Source organism: Piliocolobus tephrosceles, chromosome 1, assembly GCF_002776525.5.
Source record: "Piliocolobus tephrosceles isolate RC106 chromosome 1, ASM277652v3, whole genome shotgun sequence".
Classification (NCBI taxonomy): Eukaryota; Metazoa; Chordata; class Mammalia; order Primates; family Cercopithecidae; genus Piliocolobus; species Piliocolobus tephrosceles.
The window spans coordinates 111,948,080-111,973,846 of NC_045434.1; the positions used below are offsets into that span (position 1 = coordinate 111,948,080).

At 45.6% G+C, this 25,767-nt stretch overlaps 1 protein-coding gene across 3 annotated transcripts in view; it reads left to right on the forward strand.

Annotated features, from left to right (window-relative positions):
- Positions 1-25,767, forward strand: part of KIAA1324 (KIAA1324 ortholog) — an 85,967-nt gene that overhangs the window by 43,370 nt on the left and 16,830 nt on the right. For 2 of the 3 annotated variants that reach the window (XM_023232609.2, XM_023232610.2), the window contains exons 2-7: positions 9,799-9,991; positions 16,989-17,136; positions 17,608-17,688; positions 18,276-18,381; positions 18,489-18,638; positions 24,489-24,577. In XM_023232609.2, coding sequence (XP_023088377.2) covers positions 9,831-9,991; positions 16,989-17,136; positions 17,608-17,688; positions 18,276-18,381; positions 18,489-18,638; positions 24,489-24,577 — 735 coding nt within the window. In that variant the 5' untranslated portion in view covers positions 9,799-9,830. Of the gene's footprint in view, positions 1-7,175; positions 7,297-9,798; positions 9,992-16,988; positions 17,137-17,607; positions 17,689-18,275; positions 18,382-18,488; positions 18,639-24,488; positions 24,578-25,767 lie in introns of all 3 variants that reach the window. The other variant, XM_023232608.2, reaches the window with a different exon arrangement.

Below are 25,767 nucleotides of genomic sequence, written 5' to 3' on the forward strand. Positions count from 1 at the left end.
CATCCCTGTCTTCTTAGCTCTGCTGTTGCAGAGGTTATTTCGAAGCAACTAGGCTAAACATCTGTGGGAGCTGCCTTGTCCTGGCTTTCAAACCACCATCACTTGGAAGAGAAACAATGTGGTTTAATGGTTAGTCAGATCAGAGTTAGAGATGTGTTACTGTTTTAGCCACAGTCCTTAGACACCAAGACCCTGCTCTTGAGAAACAGGGGCAAGCAACAGCTTGCAATGGCAACTAAACCTCTTTGGGATGTGTGTTTATGGTCTATCTCCTCCCCATCCCATCCTTGCTAGCACACTCCCCACCACATACACATAAAAGCTCTAGAAATCCACAGGTTTTAAACACCACTGCTTCACCGGAACCTAGCACATAACAGGGCCTCAGTATGTGCTTGTTGAATGTGGGATGAGTGAACATTATTTTCTTAGAATGTAGAAGAACAGACATATTCCAAGTTAACAATATCTTCCGAGATATTGTTCCTGAGCTATAAAAACATTTTATATTTTATAATAAAATAAAAAATAAAATATATGCCGAGACATTTAAACACTTCAATTCTAAAAGAACAGAATGTTTGAAAAAAAATTAGCACTTAATATTTATTTGCACAACTGCAATGCAATGTTTTTGAAAGTTGTCAATAGCGAACAAATAAGTGTGAGGGACCCACCACAGCCCGGGTATGTCCAGTGACACTGCCACAATGTGCACACTGCCTGCTGCCTTCCACTCCTCCCTCTTGGTGTTTCTGAGTCTGGCCAATCATATGGATGGTAATTAAAATATTTTTGGAGGGTTTGGTGACTCACACTTGTAATTCTAGCACTTTGTGAGGCCAAAGTGGAAGGATTGCTTGAGTCTAGGAGTTCAAGACCAGCCTTAGCCACATAGCAAGACTCCATCTCTATAAAAAAATTTTTTTTTTTGGGCCGGGCGCTGTGGCTCAAGCCTGTAATCCCAGCACTTTGGGAGGCCGAGACGGGCGGATCACAAGGTCAGGAGATCGAGACCATCCTGGCTAACCCGGTGAAACCCCGTCTCTACTAAAAAATACAAAAAACTAGCCGGGTGAGGTGGCGGGCTCCTGTAGTCCCAGCTACTCGGGAGGCTGAGGCAGGAGAATGGCGTAAACCTGGGAGGCGGAGCTTGCAGTGAGCTGAGACCCGGCCACTGCACTCCAGCCTGGGCGACAGAGCGAGACTCCGTCTCAAAAAAAAAAAAAAAAAAAATTTTTTTAATTAGCCAGATATAGTGATTCACACCTGTAGTCCCAGCTACTCAGGAGGCTGAGGAGGGAGAATCACTTGAGCCCAGGATGTTGAGGCTGCAGTGAGCTGTGATCACACCACTGCACTCAGGCCTAGGCAACAGAGTAAGACACCATCTCTAAATATATATAGATTTATATTTTATAAAAATATTTTTTATTTTGGAGATATTTCTCAAATTTAGACTATCAGATCATCAGGCTTCTGCCTTCTGGAGTATTCAATAGAATAACTTAGAGATTGGGCATGTTCTGTAGGACCTGTGGTATCACCTTTTTTTAAAAAAAAAAAAATTAAAGTTGTAGTAAAATACACATAATAAAATTTACCAGCTTAACCATTTTTAAATCTACGGTTCAGTGGCATGAAGTACATTCACATTGTTGTGCTACCATCGGCACCACCATCGTCATTATCCACAGAACTGTCTTACAGAATTGAAATGCCATACTCATCAAACAGTAACTCCCCATCCTGCTCCCCCAGCCCCTGACAGACACCATTCTTTCTGTCTCTATGAATTTGACTACTATGTACCTTGTATAAGTAGAATCATACAGTATTTGTCTTTGTGACTGGCTTATTTCACTTGGCATAGTTTTTGTGTTTTTATTCTGTGGAGTTTGGTTGGCGGGCTCCAAGGTCAGCCCTAGGTAGAACTAGGAAGTAAGGAGGGGCCTTATCCCCAGCTCCTCCACTTTCCTGCCCCATCCCTCCGTCAGTTCCCACCCACCTGAGGTCCCTGCTTAGTGGCTAAATGTCTTCTGCACCCTCATCCCATCTTCCACTTATCCGCAAAGAGAATCTGATTGGCCTACTGTGGGTCATGTGTCCACCCACGGCAGAGGAAGGTGGGCCACCTCACTTGCAATCCCATCAAGACTGTATATAATAAGGAGGCAATAGTTCCTCCCAGAGAGGCACTGCTCTCAGAAGAAGGGGGTTGGACACTGGATAGGCACAAACAATAGATGTCTTTGTTGAACCTCCAACAAGGTTCAAAATGCCTTTCCACCTTCCCATTGCACACGGCTTTGGACTTGGGTCCCTTACCCTCGGGCATTGTTTGCAAAGTTTTTTATGCGCTTGGCTTTCCTTGCAAAGTTTTTAACAGCTTGAGAGCCACTGCTGAGCCCCAGACACAATTTGTAAGCGTGATAGGAGCCTACACAGGCTGCTCTCAAACACCGGCAGCCTTGAAAACAGATTCTGGACTCAGATAGCCCGTGTGCAATCCTGGTTTGGCAGTTCCTGGCTGTGTGGCTTTGAGCAAGTGACTTCGCCGCTCAATGACTCAATTTTCCCATCTGTAAAATGGTAAAATAATTTACCATTGGATTGTTTTGAAGATTGGAAAACCTGCTGTGTGATGTGCTTGACCTACATCATCTTAATCATGCTCACAGGGGGCCCTATCGCACAGGGGGAAGAGGCATTCCCTCTCTGGGCAGATGCAGCCCTTCAATAGGGCACACCACCTAGCATGCAAGGTCTGAGCTAGAATTCACCCTCCACTCATGCCCTGAGCTAGGTAACCTATGAAGAGCCTGCATAACGATACAGCAGCCCAGCCCCTGTATGATGCAGAGGTTTGTATATCCCCATTTTTCAGTGAGGCAGCTATGGCTTAGGGAGGTCGAGCGCCACGTGGGAAGGGGTAGTGGGATCACTTCTCATTTGCCTATTTACTTAGGGCACATGAAAGAGGCTAACCCAGTGCCTAGGACTCTCCTTCCACCTGAATTGTGGACCACATCTCTGTCATCAGCTAACCAGCTTAAACCTTATTCGTCTTCCACAGTGGATGGTAACAAAGTACAGCTCTAGCATCTAATCCATAGATTACCTCCAATCTCTAGTCTTTAAACGGTTCCTTTTTTTATTTGAGACAGGGTCTCACTCTGTCATTTGGGCTGTAGTGGCATGATCATGGCTCACTACAGCCTCAACCTCCCAGGCTCAGGTCATCCTCCCACCTTGGCCTCCTGAGTAGCTGGGACTACAGGCACATGCCACCACGCCCGATGAATTTTTGTATTTTTAGTAGAGATGGGGTTTCACCATGTTGGCCAGGCTGGTCTCAAACTCCTGACCTCAAGTAATTTGCCTGCCTCAACCTCCCAAAGTGCCGGGATTACAGGTGTGAGCCACTGCACCTGGCCTCTAAACTGTTACTTTGATAATCATTTTTAAAAGTAACAGACACTATTTTGAAAGCGAGTGGTGGGAAGGTAGAAGGAAGGACAGATTTCCATCCAGGTACCATCCTGACTTGACAGTTTTCTTATTTTTTAGTCATTTCAGCAGTCCATTCAATACCTAGACAGTAAGGACTAAAAGTATTGTGAGTCTGAGTGAATTCTTCTAGAGCTGAGAGATCAGTGTTACCGACAGATCAGTCAATACAGCAAAGCATATTCCAGTTTCAGGTTTTTTTTTCCTCTTCCTTCACTTGTGCCCAGGAGTATTACATGGCTGGGTGATGCTAGGGAAGGATGCACTAATTAAAGTTCCCCACCCCCTCATTTCTAAACCCTTCCTTTATTTTCCTGATGAACAGACAGCACCCACTGCCTGCTGTGTCCCATTTAGCAGTGTAATTTGGGTGTGCGTCATAGAATTGTGCACAAGGAGGAGGAAGGAGTTATGTGCTGGATGTATATACTGAATGTGTTTATGTGCTCCTTTGTAGACCTGCACTTTATGCAAACTATATACTTTCAGACAGATCACTGAGTAAACTGAGGTACTGTCAGGGAATTGATGTGTTCACAGAACGCTGAATATAATTGAGGAGTCCTTCCAGTTCTATCCCGGATTTAACTCTCTCTAAGCTTATGTCTTTTTTTTTTTTTTTTTAGATAGAGTCTTGCTTTTTTTGCCCAGGCTGGAGTGAAGTGGCGTGATCTTGGCTCACTGCAACCTCTGCCCCCACTCCTGGGTTCAAGCGATTCTCTTTCCTCAGCCTCCTGAGTAGCTGGAGTTACAGGCATGTGCCACCTCACCTGACTAACTTTTGTATTTTTAGTAGAGACAGAGTTTCACCATGTTGGCCAGGCTGGTATCAAACTCCTGACCTCAGGTGATCCACCCACCTCGGCCTCCCAAAGTGCTGGGATTACAGGTGTGAGCCACTGTGCCCCGCCCTAAGCTTATGTCTTGAATGGTGTGACCTCAAAGTGTAGTTCAGATTTGAAACAGGTGTATTAAAGCCAAACACCTTGAATGATGTAAATATCCCCCAAGTGGCATGAAGTAAACGAGCACATATGGAAAGGGAAATTTTCTTAGGCTTGAAACCACCATTTCCTCAGCAAACCTCCCACCTGAATGGGACCCAGGGGACATCAAATGAAAGACGATGAAAAGTAACGGATTTGGCACATGTGCCTCCAAGAGGCCAAATGCAGTCAGAATGAACTGAGATGATCTTCGAACAGATTAGATATTTTAACACCAATTCTCATGCCTCAGAAGTGAGCCTGGCTGCTGGCAGACAACCAACACTGTCATGTTTAATTTTTAGATTTGGCTGTTAAATTTGGCCCTGCGTGAGTCTGTGTTTGATCAGAGTCTATAAGGGTGGAGGATTCCTGGTGGGAAGGCCTGGTTTCTAGCTCAGTGACTTATAGGCTGTGCGACCTTGGACAAGCTATCTCGCCACTGAGAGTCTGTTTTCTCGTCTGTACAATGAAGGAAACAACCCCTGGTCTACTTGCCTTATAGGGAGTCGTGCAGATCAAACGAGATGGTATTTGGGAACTGTGAACACACTACACAAAAGACCAGCATGGATATGTTCACGAGCACCACACAGTCCTTTCTGCCTTGCTCACTCAATTCTCCATTTAATTTATACACAGTGGACTTTACCCCTCATTCTTGCAGCAAAACCCTTTTGAGAGTATCATTTTAAGAAGTGGATTGACATCACATATGCATAGTTGCCCTATTTATCCTCAGAGTCCTCTGAGATGAGGAAAAGACAAGAATTATTAGGAAAAATAGACCCAGAGAGACGGTAGCCCAAGGGCACAAAGAATTCCCATCCTGATATTCTTTCTTTCCTAGATGACATTGACATCTACATCCAAAGCCAAAGATTCTGGTCAAAAGTTAATCTCTTGGCTGGGCATGGTGGTGCACATAGTGGTTCCTGTAGTCTCAGCTACTTGGGAAGCTGAGGTGGGAGGATCACTTGAGCCCAGGAAGTCAAGGTTACAGTGAGCCATGATCACGCCACTGCACTACAGCCTGAGTGACAGAGCAAGAGACTGTCTCAAAACAAAAAAAAGAAAGAAAGAAAAGAAACTACATCTTTACTATATTGCAACAAGTCTGAAACACCACTGCTTCTAAGACGCCATTTTTTTAATGTGTCACAAAGAAAGAAAAAGCTCTATCCCTTGAAACATAACACAATTCTTCCTTACTGTGTCAATTTTAAGAAACGTCTCGATTTCATAGACGTTAGATGTGGAAAAAATACGCATCTTGGAATAGATGAAATGCAGTGTGTTTACCTCTCCCCAAAAATAAAGCTTTTTCCTTTTGGTCCTGACGCATTTTAGATTAGCAAACTTCAAAACTGTTGTATTTTTTGTCTTAGCTCCTTGACATTGTACATGTTATGCAATCATGCTTTCACGTGGGTTAAGGGGGAAATTAATTCTATTTTTCTTATGGATACAGTAATACAAAGTACCTCTGGGCTTGAATATAGTTTTAGGTAAGTGCAGATTGTAAACTATTTGTCAGAGCCAAAATCATCACTAATTCCATGGTCTGTTGTTTATTACCAGATTTAAAGGAGGAAGAAATGCTTAAGGGCATTTGGCACATCAATTATGTTTTCTTTGTTCTGAGTAGAACTGTTTGTTGTTGTTGTTGTTGTTTTACTTAATGCTTGATTTGATTGTTTTGTTTTTATCCCATTTATTTTTAGCTCAGGTAAAACAATTAAACTATGAGTTTCCCATTGCACAGACGAATCAGGGATGAACAAGCTCAAGTGAGAGCACATCACCTGCCTCGGCCAAATATAATATTTTCATAAAATGCAATTGGGAATTTGTAGTCTTTCTGCGTGGAAAGGAGCATAAGAAACACAGGGAAATAGGGCCAGGTGCAGTGGCTCATGCCTGTAATTCCAGCATTTTGGTAGGCCAAGGTAGGAGGATCACGAGGTCAGGAGTTTGAGACCAGCATGGCTAACATGGTGAAACCCTGTCTCTACTAAAAATACAAAAATTAGCCTGGCGTAGTGGCGGGCGCCTGTAGTCTCAGCTACTTGGGAGGCTGAGGCAGAAGAATTGCTTGAACCCAGGAGGCAGAGGTTGCGGTGAGCCAAGATGGTGCCACTGCCCCTCCAGCCTGGGCAACAGAGCGAGACTCCGTCTCAAAAAAAGAAAAAAAAAAAAAAAAAGGAAAAAAAAAAGAAACACAGGGAAATAGAAATACATACCACTTCTGTGATGAGGCTTTGTAAATTTTTTGTGGACTAAGGCTTCCATTTAGAACATCCTTCCATTTAGAATGTCCTCGTTCATAAATGCTACACTTTGGAATAAGAAAAACTTCACCTATTTCTAGCTTGTTCCTTAGTTACCTTCCCACATTCCTCTGCTCCATAAGGATATTACTTAAACATAACAACAAAGAGAGTCACACACAAAAATGATTTCTAGGGACTAGAGCATGGCGGGGTGGAAAGGAATGATCCAAATCATTGTAGTTCTTCTACTCGACTCATAATCATCAGCTCCCTGCCGGGGGTCCCAGGGCCCATTTCTGAGAGGATGAGCATCAGTAGCCATGGTGCTGGGCAGGAAGTGGGTGGGAAACTCTTAATGTTTGATCACTGCTAATGCACATTTTGCCCACTGTTCTCTCCCCTGCAGTCTGAGTACCACTATGAGTACACCGCGTGTGACAGCACGGGTTCCAGGTGGAGGGTCGCCGTGCCGCATACCCCGGGCCTGTGCACCAGCCTGCCCGACCCCGTGAAGGGCACCGAGTGCTGTAAGCAGCTGTCCTGCTCAGGGCCTCCCTGTCACTCAGCTTTGGTCTCTCCCCCAAGTCTCCTGCCATCCAATCTGGGCCCTTCCTGGCAGAGCAGCTGCATTAAGGAATCAGATCTTTTCCCCAATGAGTCCCCACATCCCAGACCCTTATGAGATTGGGTGCAGAAGTATTTCATGAAAGCAAGCTGGATATCTGAATTTGCTTTCATTTTTTAAAGGAATTTAAATCCCATCAGTGGATACAGCATAAGCAACGCCAGCTGTGTGCACTCAGATATTCTTTTCTGTTTGCATACATTTTCATTTTGCCTGTGTATGTCTCTCCAATCTACACTCACTCATCAGCCACAATCAGTCATTAGGAAAGATTGAGATTTGCTTTCATTCTTAAAAAGGAAGTCAGAGAGGCTAAATTTCTGCAGAGACATCCTTTAAAATGCTCCAGGCATCACTTCAGGGGACAAGAATCTTCCTGACTGTGGATCTGATTGTGCAATAGGAAAGGCAGTGGCTTACCGCAGCCCCAGCGCCTGCCTCTGTGATTCTGCAGTCACAACTTTTCTACAATTGGCAGCTTTTTCCTCTGCATTATTATTTTAGAAATGCAAAGAGAGTAACAAGAAAAACCAGGCACTAGATTTAAGGAATTATTTGAAGAGTTGGAAAGGAGTTTGAAGATATTTAAATTCTCAAATCAGCTTAGTACAGTGCCTGGTTGAGTAAGTGAGCAAATAAATACTTGTTAAATTGATGACTGGATATTGCTGAGACCTGAGTAGAACTGAGGTGTGACTAGTGGAAACAAATGAGCCATCTTCACTGAACTCTGCTGAACTCTGCTGACTTCAGTGAATCCCACTATGTGTAAGCACCATGATGTGCACATGCGGTGTGAACTGCAAATACAAATAAGGCCCAGTCTCTGCTTTCAGAAGCTTAGGTGGTGGAAAGTGCAGACATTCATTCATTCACTCATTGTTTCAGAAACATTCATGAAGCTCCCAGTCTGTGCCAGTCACTGAGCCAGCCATCGCCGGAGGAGCTCAGAGCCTAGTGTAGTTTCTTATATATGATATGAGAAAGAATGAGAATTACGAATATTTAGGGATCAGGCATAGCTGGGAGGGCCACATGAGCAAAAGCTTAGATGTGGATGAAGAGTGACACATTTGAGGAAGAACTTGTGGTGCAGGGTAGAGGCAACACAGAGAAGGTGATGGATGGGGTTGAGGTGGAGAAGGATTTGTAGTGAGAGGTCAAGCTGGGAAGTTAGGCTGGAGGGAAACCATGGAAAACTGAGTGCCAGGCCAAGAGCATACTTCTAGAACCAAAAGGGAGTGCCTGTTTATTTTTTTAAATAAGGAGAGTAATAGTACATATGTGTTTTACATTTTATTTTTTTAAAGAAAAGGTCTCACTCTGTTTACTAGGTTGAAGTACAGTGATGCAATCGTAGCACTGTGTAGCCTTGACCTCCTGAGCTCAAGCAATTTTCCCACCTCAGCCGTTTGAGTAGCTAGGATTACAGGCACACGCCACCACTCCCAGCTACTTTAAACATTTTTTTTTTTTTGTAGTGACAGGGTCTCACTGTGTTGCCCAGGTTGGCCTCAAACTCCTGGGCTCAAGTGATCCTCCTGCCTTGGTCTCTCAAAATGTTGGGTTTACAGGCATGAGCCATTGTGCCTGATCATATCAGTGTCTTAGAAAGGTACCTCTGACCACGGAATGAGCAAAAATAAGAATAGGGAACTATTTAGGAGGATATTGCAATGATTGAGTTAACAGGTCATGAGAATCCCAACTAGCATGGTGACAGTACAACCAGAAAGGCAGAGGCCAGAGGCTCAAGGGAGAAATTCAAGGCTGAAGGGCCATATGTCGTTCAGAGGGGTCAGCACAAGAGATCTTGGCATCCTCTTCACCAGAGAGCTCTCAGAATGGTCAGGGCACCTCTCCAAAGGAAATGAGTGCTAGGGACAAGCCCAAAGTCCCACAGCAAGGCAGAGTATCCATGGCCCTAGATCTATTTTCTTTTTTTTAAACAACAGCTTTATTGGTATATAATTTATATGCCATGAAATTCATTCCTTTAAGGATAAAATTCAGTGTTTTTGGAATATTCACTGCAACCATCATCACTCTTATTTCACATTTTAATCATCCTACAAAGAAACCTCATTTTATTAGCAATCTCTCCCCAGGCCCCTCCCCGCAGCCCCTGGCAACCACAAATCTACTTTCTGTCTCCATGGCTTCGCCTCTTTTGGCCATTCCATACAAATAGAATCACACATAGCAAGGAATATCACCGCTGAAAGAAAAAAATTTTTTTAAGAAAAATAAAATAAAATCACACAGTAAATGCCATGGCCCTAAACTTTAGTGGGCCAAACTCCTAGATCCCAACCCAGCACTCCTCCCTTCAGTTGTTCGCAGCCCGTGCACTTCTGCGGCTGCCGTGACCTCACTGCCCCGCCTTGTCTCTGCCGTTTTCCAGCCTTCTCTTGCAACGCCGGGGAGTTTCTGGATATGAAGGACCAGTCGTGTAAGCCATGCGCTGAGGGCCGCTACTCCCTCGGCACAGGCATTCGGTTTGATGAGTGGGATGAGCTGCCCCATGGCTTTGCCAGCCTCTCAGCCAACATGGAGCTGGATGACAGTGCCGCTGAGTCCACCGGGAACTGCACTTCGTGAGTTTGCACACACACCCACCCCATCCCCAGCCCACTGGGGAAGGGGCTGCAGGGCACACTGGACAGCCTCCTCTACGGCCTCTCAGGCTAGGCAGGGAGGATGGAGGGAAGAGGAAGCCAGGCTGCCAGGGTGAGGCCTGTAGCCATGCCCACAGGACCGGTGGATATGACTCTGCCTGGCCCACTCTTACTGGCCTAAACTTACCAGTGATGGACAGGCACTTGTGGGAGGTAAAAAACATGGGAAAATAAGAGAATGGACAAGGGGACAAGTGTTAAATGGCCCAGTCTATTTAAAACAAAACCCAATTGGAGCTGGGCACAGTGACTTGCCCCTGTAATCCCAGTACTTTGACAGGCTGATGTGGGAGGATTGCCTGAGACCAAGAGTTTGAGACCAGCCTGGGAAACAGCGAGACCCCATCTCTACAAAAAGTTAAAAAATTTGCCAGGTGTTGTAGTGCATGTCTGTAGTCCCAGCTACTCAAGAGGCTGAGGCAAGAGGATGACTTGAGCCCAGGAATTCAAGGTTAGAGTGAGCTATGATCACATCACCATACCCCTGGATAACAGAGCAAGACCCTGTCTCAATTAAAAACAAAAACCGGCTGGGTGCAGTGGCTCACGCCTGTAATCTCAGCACTCTGGGAGGCCAAGGCGGGTGGATCACCTGAGGTCAGGAGTTCAAGACCAGCCTGGCCATGGTGAAACCCCGTCTCTACTAAAAATACAAAAAATTAGCCGGGCATGGTGGCGGGCGCCTGTAATCCCAGTGACTCATGAGGCTGAGGCAGGAGAATCGCTTGAACTGGGAGGCAGAGGTTACAGTGAGCGGAGATCGCACCATTGCATCCCAGCCTGGGTAACAAGAGTGAAACGCCATCTTAAAAAAAAAGAGAAAGGAAAAGAAAAACGAAAACCAAAAAAACACAACTGGATTTCCACCACAGAATTTTGGATCAGCCAATATACTTTCTCAGCTTAACTGGAACACAATATGCAAAGCTTGGGTATTTTCCCGGCTTGGGTGCTAACTTTTTTTTTTTTTTTTTGAGACAGAATCTCACTCTGTCACCCAGGCTAGAGTACCGTGGTGCCATCTCAGCTCACTGCAACCCCCAGCTCCCAGGTTCAAGCGATTCTCCTGCCTCAGCCTGCTGAGTAGCTGGGATTACAGGTGTGTGCCATAATGCCCAGCTAATTTTTTTTGTATTTTTTTTAGTAGAGATGGGGTTTCACCATGTTGGCCAGGCTGGTCTCAAACTCCTGACCTCAGGTGATCCACCCACCTCAGCCTCTCAAAGTGCTGGGATTCCAGGCATGAGCCATTTTGGGTGCTAACTTCTAAAACTGATTCTGCCTAGCCTTTGCTCAGTGCTGGCTGAAATCTTCCAAATGCTGTGAGATCCCAGTAACTAGAAAATTTTCTTGGAAAGCTCAGTCCAGGGTACTTGGAGAACTGGATATCTATTTCAGATATGTCTTTTGTAGGCCAGGCACTATTCTGGATGCTTTATATATATTATTTTCTCTAATTCTCACAAGAACCCTGTGAAATAGGCATTACTATTTCTATTACAGAGATGAGGAACTGGAAGCTCAGCAAGGTTATGACCTGCCCTTTGTTATCTGGCTTACAGCTGGCGAGATTGAAATTCAAACCCAAGCTTCCACTGCTCCATAATGCCACATTCAAATAACATTCATTATGGGCAAGGCAATATTGGGTCTTAGGGAACGAAAATGGGGGCAATATGGGGATTTGAAAGGCAGTCATATTGTTCCTTATTAAATATTGACAGTGAATACAGGAGGAAAGTAAATGAAAGTTTCATTTATACCCAAACAATCAAATGGATAAAAAGGACTCAAGAATTGTATTACACTTGGATTTCTAAAAGCTGGGAAAAATGTCTCCCATTCCTATACTTAAATCTTGTCTAAGCCAAGCAGTGGCTATTTAATCTGTAGTCCAATTTCAATGTTATGTTATTTTAGAGTTCAATTTGAAGTGTCAAATTCATTAGCATGACAACACTGGAGGCAGAGATAAAGCTAGAGAGCTTTAAAGCTGGAAGGAGCGGGAATGTGTGGGTTAAGACAACCAACCCCATTTGAGTCCTAATGGAGACTGTCATTAGGCCCTGGACAAGGTGCAGACCTGGCTCAGTCAATTCCTAGCCATGTAAAGGAAGGATGTATTCTCGCTCTGGGGACTGCACCGAGAGTCCAGAAATCATTATCTCTCAGCGAGCCAGGATGTGGGCTGGTTAATAACAACTTGTGTTTCCACGGCACGGACTATTTCAGGGCCTGCATCTTAAGGCATCCCACGACATCCCTGGGAGGGAGGAAGAGGATATTTCTCCCTCAATGGAGAGGAAATGGCCATCTGGAGAGGTTTTTGTGGTTTTCCCGTCATCCCTCAGAAAGGCAATAATTGAGCTGATACCTAGAGCGCAAGTATTTGGCTTTCCTATTCAGCTGTGCAACTACTCAAATCCTGCCTGCTCTGCCTCAAGAGACTCCAAGCTGGTCTCCTGCTTCCATTCCCAGCCTCCTCCAGGCCTGTCCACTCAGCAAGAGCCAGATTCATCTTTCTTTTTTTCTTTTCTTTTGTTTCTTTTCTTTTTTTTTTTTTTTAGAAACAAAGTCTCACTCTGTCACCCAGGCTGGAGTGCAATGGCGCAATCACAGCTCACTGCAGCCTCAACCTCCCTGGGCTAAAACCTTCCTCCCACCTCAACCTCCCAAGTAGCTGGGACTGCAGGCACACACCACCACACCTGGCTAACTTCTTATTTTTTCTAGAGACAGGGTCTCAGTACGTTGCCCAGGTTGGACTCAAACTCCTGGGCTCAAATGATCGTTCCACCTCAGCCTCCCAAAGTACTCCCTACAATAGGGATACCTACCTTCCTAAGGTACTTAACCATGTACATGTGAAAACAGTGCCTGGCACATAGTGAGTGATTAATAAGTACTGGGATTACAGGTGTGAGCCACTACACCCAGCCTCATCTCCTTAAATCCGGTCACAATAATTTCCTGCTAAAAACCCTAGATTCAATGGCTACCAATTGCTTTTGGGACAATGTCCACTACCTTCCCACAGCCTGCAGGGCCCTGCTGCCCTGCCCTCTGCCCTCTGCCCATTTCCCCAGCCTCTCCCAAGTACCTTCTGTCTTCACTTGCTGTGTTCCAGCCACACTGACCATCGCACTCCTTACCCTCCTCAGGGCATTTGAACATGTGACTCTCTGTCCCCTCTTCTATGACTCCTACTTAACCCTCGCGTCTCTACCTAAAAATCATTTCCTCAAAGAAACCATCCCTGACCCCATAGACTCCTGTTACAGGCTCTTTATCATCCTGCATTTCTCCAGTGGCACTTATCACAGTCATTCCTATGTGATTGTGTGATTAGTTAAGCTGCTGTCTCCTCAACTAGAAAGCGAATGCAAGCCCCAAGCGGGAAAGGATCATACTTGTCTTGTTCATCACTGTGTCTCCAGCATCTAACATAGTGTCTGGCCCAAAATAGACAAAATAAATAATTGGTGACAAAACAGACCAGCTGAATGGAGTCTCCATGGCAGGATCCTGAGCCTTCAGGGATCCTCCATGGGTCATGGGTTGATGTCCCAGGGCTAAGGTACTGGCAACAGTCTGAGATCAGAGACTAGCATAAGCTAAGGGAACAGGAGTGACGTGGGAGCAATAGAAAAAATGTCATGTATTAGTGGAAAAGATTGAGCAGACGCTCAAAGACTGTGACAGTGAAACAAGAATGAGAGAGAAATGTAAACATTAAAAATGAAGAACATTATATGCAGATCACAACTGGATGACCTAGGGTAAGTTTCCTAAGCACTTCTGGGCTTCAGTTTCTTCATTCTACAAATGATGATAAAAATAGTACTCTAATAGGTTGAGGTAAGGATAGATGAGATGATACTTGTAAAGAATTTAGAGCGATGCCTGACACTAGAAATCAATCAAAACATGTTGTTATTATTGAATATGAAATGTCTTCACCAGGGGCAACTCTGACAAAAATCAGAATTGTGATGCATTTTGCTAATGTAACCCACTTATGGCATCTTTTTAATTATTCATCAAACTTCAAGAGTTATTTATAGCTGACGTCATTGAGCACATGAGCATTAAAGGTTATCTCTTTCCACAAGGAGAAATCAATGCTGTTAGGTTAGCTGGGATATTTTGGATGAGCTCATGTTATATGTTTTCGTTCTGAGAATAACACTGACTGTCAAAGAGCTGAAAATAACCATGTTATTCTGGCAAACACGGGGAAATCTGTGGGCTAATCTGAGGATCCTTTAACTGGCTATTATTATTATTATTATTATTATTATTATTATTTTGAGATGGAGTCTCGCTTTATCACCCAGGCTGGAGTGTAATGGCACAATCTCGGTTCACTGCAGCCTCCGCCTTCTGGGTTCAAACTATTCTCCTGCCTCAGCCTCCTGAGTAGCTGGGATTACAGGCATGCACCACCACATCCAGCTAATTTTTGCATTTTTAGTAGAAATGGGTTTCACCATATTGGTCAGGCTGGTCTCCATGGTCTTGAACCCCTGACCTCAGGTGATCCCTGCCTCAGCCTCCCAAAGTGTTGGGATTACAGGCATGAGCCACCATGCCCACCCAACTGACCATTACCAAGCAACTGGAAACCTGGGCTGGTCTCAGGCAAAACAGTGCAATAGTGTGATGGTCTTTGATTACCTGTTTCCACGTTCAACTCTTTAACCCCGCAAGTCCCCACTATGTGCCAGGCCCAGACTGGTACTGGGAATACTTTAGTGAGCAAGGTAAATTTGATCTCTTCCCTCACATAATATTGGCAACGATTTTAAGGTCTGACAGTTTCAAATTTGGAGAGGATGTGGAGCAACAGGAACAGTGCAGCAGTCGCTGATAAATGGGAGGCTCACACACAGTTCTCCTCCCAGGCATTCTACTCAGACATGTGCCTAAGGAGACAGGAACACAACAGAATGTGCACACGAAACTGCAAACAATCCAAATGTCCATCAATGAGTAATGCACAAGTAAATATGGTAGAGTCATGCAAAGGAATGTTATGCAGTAGTAAAGACCAAGCCAGAAGAGCTGGATGTGTGAATATGGATGAATCTCACAGTTAGTATATTGAAGTCCCTCCCTTCCCAAAGCGAGTTTCAGAGCCTGTAAATATAATACCATTTATGTGAAGCTTTAAAACATGCGAAGCACTACCATACAGTTTATTGTTTAGAGATACATACATGTAGAAAATCGCATGCACATGTTAAACACCAGATTCAGGAAAGTGGTCACTTGGCAGTGGGGAAGGCAGTGTGTTCCAGGAAAAGGCTCAGATGAGGTTAGCGGAGGGTACACAGAGGCTTCTGCTGTGTTGAATTTCTTAAGCAGGGTGGTGGGTCGGTGAACGTTCATTATACCATTGTATAGGTCTTAAATATTTCATAATATACTAAAAATAAATAAAATATCATGGGATTATGGCTATGAGAAGGGGAGCAAAGAGAACTAAGGGCACCCATAGCAGAAGCAGATAGAATCAAGGAAGACTTTTTAGATTAAGTGGCATTTAAGACAGTGTAGGAGTTAAACCGAGAGAGAGAGGAGGAAGTTTGTTCCAGGAAGAGGGAAGAGGATGTCAGGAGGCCCAGAGGTAAGAGAAAGTTTGGCAGAGGAATTGAAAGAAATGTCATAGAGTTGGAGTATAAAGAGTGCATCAGGAATCTGTACCCTATCCTAAGGGCCACAGAGAGTCAGTCCCAGGGATTTTAATTTGAAGCAAGGGAGTGCCATGGTCAGATGTTTATTCTGGAGGATCTGTCTGCTGGGCTGCAGCATGAAGAGGGCTAGGAGGATGCGGGACTGGCTTCAGGGAGACAAGTTTGGGGGCTAGTTTATAGATGCTGTGGTGGTGAGCACAGGGAGAGCCCGTGGACAGGGTGGATAGCGTGAACACATATTTAGGAGACAAAACAGACATGACCAGGTCGGCTGTCTCCGAGGTTCTCTGGCCCTCCCCCTTTCCATAAAAACCATTTACATGTGGCATCTTTATAGTAGACATTTCTGGAAAAACAGGTAGACTAGACTGGGTGGATGTCTGAGTTCTGAAGAATGTGTCTACTGAGTTATTTGACAGCTTTAGAGTTTGGCAGACCGGATCTCAGCCCTGCCACTCGCTGGCTTCATAATATTGGGCTTGGCACTCTCCAAGCCCCAGTTTCATCATCTCTTAAACAGGAAAAACATTTCCTCTTATTGATGAAAATAAATCATGAATATAAAGCACGTAGTGCAATGCCTGGAGGTAGTGAGCAACCAATAAATGTCACCCCTCCCTGAGTGGGTGCAGTGGCTCACGCCTGTAATCCCAGCCTTTTGGGAGGCCGAGGTGGGGGTGGATCACTTGAGGTCAGGAGTTCGAGACCAGGCTGGCCAACATGGTGAAAACTTGTCTCTACTAAAAAAAATGCAGAAATTAGCCGGGTGTAGTGGTGCATGCCAGTAATCCGAGCTACTCAGGAGGCTGAGACAGGAAAATCACTTGAACCCGGGAGGCAGAGGTTGTGGAGAGCTGAGGCCATGCCACTGCACTCCAGCCTGGGAGACAGAGCAAGACTCTGCCTCAAAAAAAAAAAAAGTTATCCCTCCCCAACTTCACCTGCCACCAGTATCACAGGTAGTTCTGCACAATGTGGAGGCAAGCCTGCTTGTCTTCCTCACCTGTCTGCCTTCCTCTTCTTAGCTGCACTCCAGGTCCTTGACCTACCTGAGAGCTTCTTTTGTCTTTCTTCACTGAGCATTTTCAGGTCCAAGTTTCAGTTTGTGAATCACAAGCCTGAAAATTCCCAAAGACCCAGCAGAACATGAGACCTGCACACGGCACAAAGCCTGGTGGGCTGTGCTCCTGCCTGTAAACCTGGTTCCTCTTCCTTCACAGGTCCAAGTGGGTTCCCCAGGGCGACTACATCGCCTCCAACACGGACGAATGCACAGCCACACTGATGTATGCCGTCAACCTGAAGCAATCCGGCACCGTTAACTTCGAATACTACTACCCAGACTCCAGCATCATCTTTGAGTTTTTTGTAAGGCCCTGGCCAAGGTGGAGGGTGGGAGCTAAAGTCTCTCTGGGGCTCAGATCCATTTGAGGAATCCATCGTGAGTGTAGCCCTCTTTGGGAAATCACTGTTGTTTTCCCTCTGGAGAGAGCTGTGGGCAAAATGAGCTGAGGCCCCAGGAGGCAAGGAGAAAAGGTAAAAGTGAAAGGACTCTTGGGGGAAGAGTTGTCTGGGAGGTTTCTAAGTATTTTATCCAGCTCAGACATGAAAACAGCATATTTGAGTTACAAGTTATTTCTTTGGTGTCAATGCTCATTTTGTGTGTGTGACTAATTCCTGCCCTACTTTGAGGCTCATGTGTTTTGAGCTCAGTCCCTAAAGGAAATTGGCAACTCTTCCCATATAAAGAAGGGCCCTCTGGAGGACTGGTGCAGTGTGGGGAAAGAGATCCATTTCCTTAGAAAGCTGAGATTCTGGTTCCAAACTCTTTTATGTCAGGTTCAGAATGACCAGTGCCAGCCCAATGCAGATGACTCCAGGTGGATGAAGACCACAGAGAAAGGATGGGAATTCCACAGTGTGAGTATCACACCAGCCTTCTCCCAGAGATCCCAGGAAAGGGACCCAGGGGCCTTCCTCAGACAGTGCTTCCTCCCAGTCTGAGCCTCCACTCTAATGTCCCTGGAGGGCAGGAGTGTGAGATGATGAAGATGCTGTAGTTGCTGTCCTCTAGCATTGACAGAATATGGGTGGGAGCTGACTTGTCGCTTCTATGGCTTGACTCCAAAGACCAGCAGCTTTTCAGCTTTAAGACTGGGCCTTCTGGGGAGGGGGGCTGTCTCCTGCAAAACCACAGAAGAATGAGGGAGTGCCAGTCACCCTATTGTCAGGATCCTCAGGTCTCTTTACTAGTCTCACCATAAGAGACGCTCATGGTATATGTGATCCAGGGAGCAGTGGAAGGGTTGTAAGAGGAGGCTTAGAAAGAGAGAGGAGCTGTGCTAAGTTGGGAGGAAGGGCAGAGCTGAGGACGAGGAGGAAGAGGGTCAGAAGAAGAAGCATTACCATGCAGTTAGTAAGAGGAGTCGTCCCAACAAGAGGCTATACCAACAGATTAACGAGATTTCTCTCCATGATGAACGAACGCTCCTGTTTGTGGTTTTTAGGTGGAGCTAAATCGAGGCAATAATGTCCTCTATTGGAGAACCACAGCCTTCTCGGTATGGTCCAAAGTATCCAAGCCTGTGCTGGTGAGAAACATCGCCATAACAGGTACTGAGACCAGGGTTACTGACTCCCTGGGCTCTTGACTTTGCAGTCTCCTGGGGACTCAGTCTCCAGGCCGAATCCTTGCTTTTCTGACTCTTCCTCCTTCCTAGGGGTGGCCTACACTTCAGAATGCTTCCCCTGCAAACCCGGCACGTATGCATCCAAGAAGGGCTCCTCTTTCTGCAAACTTTGTCCAGCCAACTCTTATTCAAATAAAGGAGAAACTTCTTGCCACCAGTGTGACCCTGACAAATACTCAGGTGATGTTTCTGAGGGTGGGAGGAGTTTGGAGATAGAGGGTACCACCAAAACACACAAGGAGAAACCAGGGAATAGAGCCATCTTCTGGTCAAGCTGAGGATGATGATTCTTAAACCCTTCCTTTCTGGATCCTGGAATACTCTAGCCAATCCATATATCCATTAATCACTTTGTCTTTTTTTTTTTTTTTTTTTTTGAGATAGGATCTCACTTTATCACCCAGGCTGGAGTACTGTGGTGCAATCATTGCTCACTACAGCCTCAAACTCCCCATCCCCAGCAATCCTCCCGCCTCAGTCTCCTGAGTAGCTAAGACTACAGGCGTGCCCCACCACACCCAACTCATTATTTGTTTTTATTTTTATAGAGACAGGGGTCTTGCTAGTTGCCCAGGCTGGTCTTGAACTCCTGGGCTTAAGTGATCCTCCTGCCTCAGCCTCTCAAGCTGTGAGTCTATAATCCCAGCACTTTGGGAGGTCGAACTGGGAAGATCAATTGGGCCTGGGAGGTTGAGGCTTCAGTGAGCCATGATCGCACCACCGCTCTATAGCCTAGGTGACAGAGTGAGACCCTGTCTCTAAAAAAATGAAATAAAAATGAATCATTCAATAAATATTGAGCCACTCCTGTCCACCAGGCCCTATTCTATGTACTTGGGCTACATCAGAACAAAACAGACAGAGTTCCCTGTTTTTATGGGGTTTACATTCAGGGGTGTGGGGAAGAGAGACAATAAACAAAAAGAAATAGATGACACATATATAATACATTATATAGTATGTGGGATGGTAAAAAGTGCCATGGTGTCATGTCAAAAGGAAAAAGCAGCTCAGAGCTAGAGGGGTTAGGAAAGCTAAGGAAAGGGTTGCAATCTTTTTGTTGCTGTTGTAGAAACAGGGTCTCACTGTGTTGCCCAGGCTAGTCTCGAACTTCAGGCCTCAAAGTGATCCTCCTGCCTCGGTCTTCCAAAGTGCTGGGATTACAGACATGAGACACTGTGCCCGGTCCAGTCATTTTTTAAGTGGTGAATTTTTATTTATATTTATATTTTTATTTATGTATTTATTTTTGAGATGGAGTTTCACTTTTGTTGCCCAGGCTGGAGTGCTGGAATGCAATGGCATGATCTCGGCTCACCACAACCTCCGCCTCCTGGGTTCAAGCAATTTTCCTGCCTCAGCCTCCCGAGTAGCTGTGATTACAGGAATGTGCTACCACGCCTGGCTAATTTTGTATTTTTAGTAGAGATGGGGTTTCACCATGTTGACCAGACTGGTCTCGAACTCCCAACCTCAGATAATCTGCCCACCTCGGCCTCCCAAAGTGCTAGGATTACAGGTGTGAGCCACCGCACCTGGCCAGTGGTGAAATTTTAAGTGAAACATTGTATAAGATTATAATATAGTCCAGGGGTGGTGGCTCTTGCCTGTAATCCCAGCACTTTACTTTGGGAGGCCAAGGCAGGGGAATCACTTGAGGTCAGGAGTTCAAGACTAGCCTGGCCAATATGGCAAAACCCCGTCTCTACTAAAAACACAAAAATTAGCTGGGCATGGGGGCATGTGCCTGTAATTCCAGCTACTCGGAAGGCTGAGGCTGGAGAATCACTTGAACCCGGGAGGTGGAGGTTGCAGTGAGCTGAGATCGCGCCACTGCACTCCAGCCTGGGCAACAGAGCAAGACTCAGTCTCAAAAAAAAAAAAAAAAAAAAAAAAAGATTATAATATAAACAGTAGATACAGTAGAGTTAAAATGTATAAATTTATACATGTTAACATACAACAATTATTATCAAAGTTAATTTCATGAGCCTATATTGAGGAACAAAAACATTTTGATAACAAGGTCTAAAGATGCAAATTACAATCTTATATCAGCCTGAGAGCATTCGTTGAAGTCCAGTCAGGCATTTTGGGAAATCTAGGGTTCCTCAGAACACAATTTGCAAACCACTGCTCTGAGGGAAAGTAAGGGGACAGCTGGAAGCAGCCTGTTTTTACAGTTTGAGGATAGCTTCCTAAAGCATTCCAATTTGAAAAATAGGACGTGGTCACTTGAGGGAGTTCCAGGGGGTATCGAGGCTGTGGTGTGAGATGGGCAGTGCCAGTGGATGACTTTCTGCTCAGGCAGTCCAGACATTGGTATGAGGGCCAGTCTCCAAGACAGGTTCTGAAACAAACAAGAAGGGAGAGAGAAACAGTCCCATCTTTTTCCCTGGAAACACTCACAACTATTCTACTTTTCCTTTCTTACACAGTTTAAATGTAAACCCAGCACGAGGCCCTCTCTCAAACAGACCCACCTGTCCCTACAAAGACATGCCAAACTTCACACAGGTGTTGAAGTATGTGTTTGCTCAGCCAAGACCAGCCACTGACCTTGTGAATTGCTTGTTTCTACACTATTCCTAACACAAAAGTCATATTCACCTACACAGATCTTGCCAAATGAGTGTAGTTTTCAACCAAAACAGACATCTTTAGGTCTTGGGGGAAGTTTTTATCTGTAAGTCTAGATCCCTGTTTTTCCACTTGCATTTTTTATTCCTCTTCCCCACTCTGCTTCTATCAACAGCAACCTTTGTTAGTCTAAATCTCTGGCTCCCTTTACTGGTCCAGCAGTTGGGCAAGGGTTTGAATGGCAAGGTGGTTCTAGTAAAACTGCATAGGAGTGTTTTGATCAACTCTATGTAAGCTGATTTTTATCCAGAGTGATGTTATAAAAGCATTAGGTTGGGAGTCTGAATTCTTGGAATCTATTTTCCTTCTGCCACTGATTTCTCAATGTGCCCCATTGACTGAGAAGTGAGTTTTTTCTTCTTTCTTTCTTTCTTTCTTTTTTTTTTTTCCTGAAATGGAGTTTCCCTCTTGTTGCCCAGGCTGGAGTGCAATGACACAATCTCAGCTCACTGCAACCTCTGCCTTCCCGGTTCAAGTGATTCTCCTGCCTCAGCCTCCTGAGTAACTAGGATTACAGGCACCCACCACCACGCCTGGCTAATTTTTTCCATTTTTAGTAGAGACGGGGTTTCACCATCTTGGCCAGTCTGGTCTTGAGCTCCTGACCTCAGATGATCCACCTGCCTTGGCCTCCCAAAGTGTTGGGATTACAGGCATGAGCCACCTCACCTGGCCAGTGAGTTTTTACTATGAGGAACATGGTCAACTTGTTGACAACTTCACCATCTTGGGGTACAAAGAGAGTCATATTTCTTTGAGACTTGACTCTTCCAGAATACAGGGTCAGTGAGAGACTGGGAAAATGCAGGGAGACTCTGATGATAGCCTATGATAGACTGTGTGTGCAGGGAGTGACAGAAGGTCCATGCATTTACAAATATATTCTGAGTGCCTGTCAGTTGCCAGTGTCCATTCAGTACCGAAACCCTCAGGAGAAATGTTTTACTTTGATAAAACAGATCCCAGTGAGAACATTGTACTCCTGGAGGCAGGGGGCGGGGTGGGAGGATATTGAAAGGAGGAGGCAGGTGCAGAAAGAGTAGTTGGAGCCCCTAAGATAAACTTTATCTTCTTCCAGTTTTGCCCAGGGCCAATCCTACTTAAGTCACTTTTCACTCCCTCAACCAAACATAGAGGCCCATCTTCCAAACTTGACTGGCATCCAGTTTAAACACCTTGATGAAACCCAAGCTGGGAAAGGAGGTCAGTCTCAGCATCTTGGTTAATCATTTATTCAAACCACCTTAACAGAGATCAGTGTGTAAACAGCTGAGCCATTTTTGCTAAAACCCAGAGCTAGGATGTCAGGTTGGGCAAATATTTGACAAGCAGAGAAAGGTCTTGGTGCAGAATGCATTTTCTAACACATAACTTGTACTTTTCTAGACCTAGGAATTGGCACCTCCCCATGTTTTCAGCCTCTCTCCCTCCCCACATTGTTCCTGGCCAAGTTAGTCAAAAGCAGGAGTCCACGGGTCCCTCTGTGCTGAATTATGCATCTTGTTCTAGGTAGAGAGAAACATCTCTTTTTTTCAAATTTTGAAAAGAATTTTTAAATTCAAAACAAGTTAAACACACTGCTTTGAAGAGAGAGTCAAGCACAATGGCTCATGCCTATAATCTCAGCACTTTGGGAGGCTGAGGCCAGAGAATTGCTCGAAGCCAAGAGCTCAAGACCAGCTTGGGCAACATAGCGAGACTCTGTCTCTACCAAAAGAAAAAAAGGAAAAAAAATAAAAAAAGAAAGAGAGAGAAAAAAAAGAAAACAAACCCATGTGATGGGAAGAATAAATAAATAAATAAATAATGAATAGAGATTCATAGATGTAGTTCTCGCTATCCAGATGTTCAAGGGTTAGCGCAGAGCTAACACAGACATGAGGAGAACATTCAGACAGTAGAAGAAAACTGATAGCTCACATTTTTCTGTTTCTTTCTTTCCCTCCCTCCCTCCTTTCCTTCCTTCCTTCCTTCCTTCCTGGGTCTCTCTCTGTTGCCCAGGCTGGAATGCAATGGCATGATCATGGCTCACTGCAGCCTCAACCTCCTGGGCTCACGCGATTCTCCTGCCTCCAGCATCAAGTAGCTGGGACTATAGGCCTGCACCACCATGCCTGGCTAATTTTTGTATTTTTTGTAGAGGAAGGGTTTGCCATGTTGCCCAGGCTGGTCTTGAATTCCTGGGCTCAAGAGATCCTAAAGTGCCGGGATTACAGGCATGAGCCACCATGCCCAGCAGTTAACATTTTTCATTAGGTATAAATCAAGAGTTAAAGATAGTGTTGGGCCAGTGCGGGAGGCCGGAGGATCACTTGAGCCCAGGAGTTTCAGGCTGCAGTGAGCTAAGACTGTACCACTGCAGTTCAGCCTCAGCAACAGAACAAGACTCTGTCTCTAAAAAATAACAACAATAAAATAACAATAAAGAGTCCAGGTGCGGTGGCTCACACCTGTAACCCCAGCACTTTGGGAGGTCAAGGAGGGCACATCACCTGAGGTCAGGAGTTCAAGACCAGCCTGACCAACATGGAGAAACCCCGTCTCTACCAAAAATACAAAATTAGCCGGGCATGGTGGCTCATGCCTGTAATTCCAGGTACTCGAGAGGCTGAGGCAGGAGAATCGCTTGAACCTGGGAGGCGGAGGTTGTAGTGAGCCAAGATCACACCATTGCACTCCAGCCTGGACAACAAGAGTGAAACTCCATCTCAATAATAATAATAATAATAGTAATAATAATAGTGTTGGGATGCTTGGGTTGAGGCAAGTGGGAAGAACCTTGTGTGTTAGGTGGAGTCCAAGGAAATTACAAACCTGATTTGTGTAGAATGGTTGCATGAAGAAAAGGAAATTGCCAAGGTGGAAGGCCTTCATTCTAGGCATATATTAGAACATTCATAGAAAGACTTGGAATGAGTATGAAAGCAAAGTCATGTTTTACTTCAACACTTCAGGAGTAGAAAAGCCACACCCACGGTCGACACTAAGGCACCTGGAAGATGGTGAACTTTCTGAACCTCCCCAGGTTTCAGGGAACTTGGGTTGGCAGTGGTTAACCTGCAGGAGGCTGTCTCCGTCTACCCTCCTTGCTGGTCCTTTGACCAGGCCACTTCTCCATCCCCTGCCCCATGGGGCGGGAGAAGGGGAGCGGCAAACAGTGGTTTCTCATCAGCACCTGGAAGAGGTGCAAAGGGAAGCCTGAGCGGGGTTGGGGAACTGGAAATGACACTATTGAGGCAAGGGGAAGGGTGAGTGTGCAGGATTTTCTACTTCCGGCAATATCTGTATGGCAATGCACCCAGGGGCTTGGGAGTTACAGGGCCATGAAGAGGCCAGGAGCTCAACTTTCTTATGTAACTCCAAATATTTCTTCTTGCTTTGGCAATTTAGAGAAAGGATCCTCTTCCTGTAACGTGCGCCCAGCTTGCACAGACAAAGATTATTTCTACACACACACAGCCTGTGATGCCGACGGAGAGGTGGGTAGCACAGTCTTGGAGCCCCTTAGACCCAGGTGGACTGTCTCCCACTCCCTGAGCTTTGCCACCATTTGGAGCTTCTGTGGTCAATGACATTGGCACCAGTTAAAACCCCACAGGCCTTCAAGGTGATCCTAGGGCTAGGTGAGGCGGGGGGCAAAACGAGACCTCTTCATTCATTTTCTGGTCAGAAACTGTTTTTGCGGCATCTGTTTCCCAGTTTATGCACGTATGTTCTGTCTCAAAAACCCACTTCATTCTCTCTTGCTTGGTTTCTTCTATGGGCCGAGTTACTCCGGGCAGAACCCGCCTGTCCGTGCACAACGTCCTCCCGGGGCTCTTCAGGCTCGCCCCCTTGGCACTGCTTTTGTGGACTGGCACTGGGAATGGATTCCTGCCTATGGTCTGACTTGTTCCGTTTCTGTTGCTTCTCTTTCCTCCAGGCTTTCTGCTTCAGAAAAGAACTTTCCCTCCTCCTAGTCCACACTGTCACTGAGTCAGCAAGCACTTTTTGAGGCTGACTGATGTGTCAGGCCTGGCACTATAGGCCGGGGAGTCAGAAATGACTAAAACAAGCTCCTGCCCCCAGGGAGCTCACAGTCCTGTATGGGAGGCTGGAGAGAGGAGAAAAACAGGCCCAGTCAAGGCAACCAGAGGGATGTGCAGGGAACTGGGGGAGCCCAGAGGAGGAGCGACCAGGACATGGGGTGGGGGCGGCAGAGAAAGTCTCTCAGAGGTGGCCATTTGTTCATCAGTCAACAAATATTTATCGAGGAGCAACTCTGTGCCAGGTACGGCGCGAGGTGTTAGGTGCTAGGTATGCATCACTTAACAAAACTGAGGGAGCATCTAGCCTTTACAGAGCTTAAGTCTTGTTGGGGAGGGAGTGGAGAGGGAGATAATAGACAACATATGGCTGTATAATATAGCAAATGGTAGTAAGTGGTAGAAAGGAAAAAAATAAACCAGGATTAGAAGAGAGAGAATGACGGAGGGTGGTGCGCTATTTTAGAAGGGTAGGGATGTCCTCTCTGAGGAGCTGACATTTGAGCAGAGACCTGAAGGAGATGAAGGAGGAGCCATGGAGTTTTCCAGGCAGCGGACACAGCAGGAGAGGAGGCAGCGGCTGGGCCTGGTGGGTGGAGGAGCAGTGTAAGTGAGCAGGGAAGGGCTTGAGGGTGCATGGAGAA